The sequence below is a fragment of the Myotis lucifugus genome, unplaced genomic scaffold, assembly GCF_000147115.1.
Source record: "Myotis lucifugus unplaced genomic scaffold, Myoluc2.0 scaffold_1617, whole genome shotgun sequence".
Taxonomy (NCBI): domain Eukaryota; kingdom Metazoa; phylum Chordata; class Mammalia; order Chiroptera; family Vespertilionidae; genus Myotis; species Myotis lucifugus.
The window spans coordinates 411-3,594 of record NW_005872665.1 but is presented as its reverse complement, the minus strand read 5'-3'; the positions used below and the strand labels follow the sequence as shown (position 1 = coordinate 3,594).

Below are 3,184 nucleotides of genomic sequence, written 5' to 3'. Positions count from 1 at the left end.
ATGATGGGATCCTGAAGGAGGGGAGCTACTGAAGCAGCAGGTATGTGCCTAGAGGTGGCCCTGGATGTGCAGATGAGTGCTGACTGGTCTCCTGGCCCATGGAGAGACCCCATGTGTGGGAGAGCCATTGCTTGCTGAGGAAGCACTTGTGTCCGGCTTGTTTCTGAAATCCTCAGCCCCTAGCACATTTTATGACGTCAGAGAGCCCAAGGGTAATGACATGGCCCTTCCTATGACAGATAAGGGGATCGGTCACTTAGGATGCTCAGCATGAGCTCTCCTCCCTCTGTGCACTGTCCTCCCTACTCTTCTGCAATCTTCTCTTCCACTTGGTGCCCAGACACTCTCTGGACTCCAGCACTAGCTTTACTCCTCATTCCTGGAACACCCATCACTCTGTGCTTCCCCAGACACCCAGCTCCCAGCATTTAGCAAACCATTGAGAGGATCAGCTCAGCAGACAGGGTGGCTCTCTCCTCCACAGGGACACCGCACAGGATAAAACACACACACACAAGCACAGGTACAGAACACAGCACAGAAGCCCAGGACACAGGACAAGGGATCCAGTCCTCTGGGCACTGCTGAGTGTCCCGTTCACAGTGACCAGTGACCAGTGCCCATGTGCCCACAATGGCCGCCACCCAATGCCCTTTTCAGTGGTGCCATCTCCCCATTTTCCCTGGGGTCATGCTGGGCAGGAGCTCATGGGCATGAGTCACCATGTTCACACCTCCCTCAGCTCCTGCTCCCTGCATTTCCTGGATCCCCAAATGCTGATCGTGGCTTGAGAAGGAAAAGCATGGATGGGCCAGCAGAATATTCTGCACTGCTGACCCTGGGACCTGGCATGCTGGCTGCACTAGGGAGCAGAGGTAGCAGTGGACAGAGACCAGGCTGAGAGAGGTGGTCAGTTATGCTGGAGGCCAAAGGGAGGGCACCCGCCTGGCACATTCCTGGGAAAGTCCACCCATGGAGAACCCACAATTACATTCACCAAGAAGGGGCGGTTCTGACAGCATAAGTAGCCAAAGAAAAGCAGGAAACAGGCTGTATCTGGGCAAAAGACACACTTTATTGTTTCTTGGAGGTTTCAGGCTGGGCTGGGCTCAGTGTCCTCCCCCAGAACAGAGCGGGGCTCCGTGGCTGTGATTGTGGTAGTCCGTGGCTATGACTCCCAACACCGACAGAAACTCGGAAAACTCGATCTTCTTGTCGTGATTCTTGTCCTCGTCCTCAAAGATATGGGCCAAGAAATCTTTGCCCTTTTTTTCCTGTGGAAAAGATAAATTCAGTCCCAAAAGTGTTATGGGTGGAACAGGAGGAGGAGGAGGCAGAGAGGGGCAGAGAAGTATCTGTGGCCACACAGGTGTAGCTGGTGTGGGCCAGTGCGGGGTATCTGGGAATGAGGGGAATGTTAGCATTACCCTGCAGGTCACAGAGGGAGATTTCTTGAATCAAGTATCAGCATGAAAGAGAGACCTAGTGGTGGTGGGCAGACTCAGCCCAGAGCCTCACTGATCAATGCGCTGGTGGGTGGGTGGTCTTTAGACCCAGACCTGCTCCCCCCACTCACTTCCAGAACCCCATCTACCTAAGTTCTACCCAGAAACTAGATAGGTCCTACCCCTTGTGTCTTCATTCCTAACCCTCCTCTCCTATCTCCTATTTCCTTCCAGAATCTTCCTTACTCAGTGCCCTCTTTTGCTCACCTACTCTCTCTGTCACTTAGCAACCTCTCTTTTTGTAATCAGTTTAGTATATTTTGTCAGACTAAATCAGGTCTATGAATGAGCTCTTTCATTGTAATGAAAGGTGTTAAATTTTATCAGCCCAGGAATTTCTATCACCTTCCCTTGGATCTCAGGGAACCTAATGGAGGCTTCTAGAGGCTTCAGACTCCTGGATGGAGATTGACAAGTGGGAGGGGACCATTTTTGCTCTTCTATTTCATCACCTCATAACAACCCTTGATCTCCAGATGCCTTTACACTTGGCCACATGTATCACCTCTTTCATCCTGATAATAAGTCAGGAAAGTCCTTTTAGGCCTTTTTGCAGATGAGAATATTGAGGATCACAGAATGGGATTGACTTGTCCAAAGTCCTCCCCCATGACAGGGCCCAAGCAACCTGGAGAAGTCACCCAGACTTACACAAGCGTTGAGGAAGTTAGGGAAATTCTCCCTCAGCATCTTCAGCAGGCCCCGCTTGTCAATCTTGTCATCAGGTTTGGTGTATTTGTGGAACAGGACGATCAAGTCCATCACGGACTGTTCAACTGGAGTATGGCTCATCTTGGTTTTCAAGGAAGCTGCCAGAGAGAAAGACGGGGACCTTTGTTATCCTTCCCCCCAGGTGAGGGTCCCTAAGTCAGAACAACGGGGTGGGAACTGAGCCTCCAGTAAAGTGAGGCTCAGTTGGGAGCAGAAGGAACTGTATTATACTAGGAGGTGGGATGAGATGCTCACACGGAGGAGAGTGTGACCAAGGCTGGGGCCTGGGCACCTGCAGGTCAGGGTCCACAGGAGATGGAGGAGAACAGAGAAGCCCACTGTGGACAGAACCACAGGAGGCAGAAGCAGAGAGGGTAGGGGTCAACCACATGGAACAGGACTGACGTTTTAGTTGGGACCTGAACCAAACAGAGCATTTGGATGACTCTACTCTTCAAGAGCATCAACACCATCTCCTCCAGGGTCACAGTCAGGGTTAGAGTCATGAGGACAAAATAACTTCTTGACTAGTCTGGCCTGACCCTCCCTGGGCTGTGCTTGGAATAAGTCCCCTGAGGTGCCCATCCTGAACATAAAGCAAGCTCCAAATGAAATGGGCCTTGGAGGCTCCCAGCGGTGAGTGTGAGTAGGATGGTGAGTGTGAGCAGAGATATACATCCCTCTGATGAGCTCCCACAAGTTTTCCTGGACCATCCCAATCAGTGGGAAAGAAAGACTGCTGACCAGCGTTGGCATCATGTTTGAGATAAACAGAAATTCCTGCCTCAGTTTTAGACTCTTGGGTGGAATGTGGGCAGATAGGCTCCTTCAGATGACCTTTGTACCTCCCTGCTATCTGGAACCTCACGGATACAGCACATTTAAGTACCTCCACCAACAGTCTGGACCCCAACAGAGAAATAGGACAGTGCAGCCCTCACACCCCAGACTTTCCAAAACTCTCAAGA

General features: G+C 51.4%; 1 protein-coding gene across 1 annotated transcript; it reads right to left on the bottom strand.

Moving 5' to 3' along the window:
* Positions 1–1,053: 1,053 nt before the first annotated feature.
* LOC102438611 (protein S100-A7-like) lies at positions 1,054–2,423 on the bottom strand. The gene is made up of 2 exons (XM_006107973.3): positions 2,157–2,423; positions 1,054–1,274 (listed from the first exon to the last, which is right to left on the bottom strand). The coding sequence occupies exons 1-2, from the start codon at positions 2,295–2,297 to the stop codon at positions 1,110–1,112; spliced, it is 306 nt and encodes a 101-aa protein (XP_006108035.1). The 5' UTR covers positions 2,298–2,423; the 3' UTR covers positions 1,054–1,109.
* Positions 2,424–3,184: the final 761 nt, after the last annotated feature.

Coding starts and splice junctions, on each gene's coding strand:
- LOC102438611 (XM_006107973.3), bottom strand. CDS start 2,297: ATGAGCCATACTCCAGTTGAACAGTCCGTGATGGACTTGATCGTCCTG. Junction 1,275..2,156: donor CTAACTTCCTCAACGCTTGT/GTAAGTCTGGGT, acceptor TCTTTTCCACAG/GAAAAAAAGGGCAAAGATTT.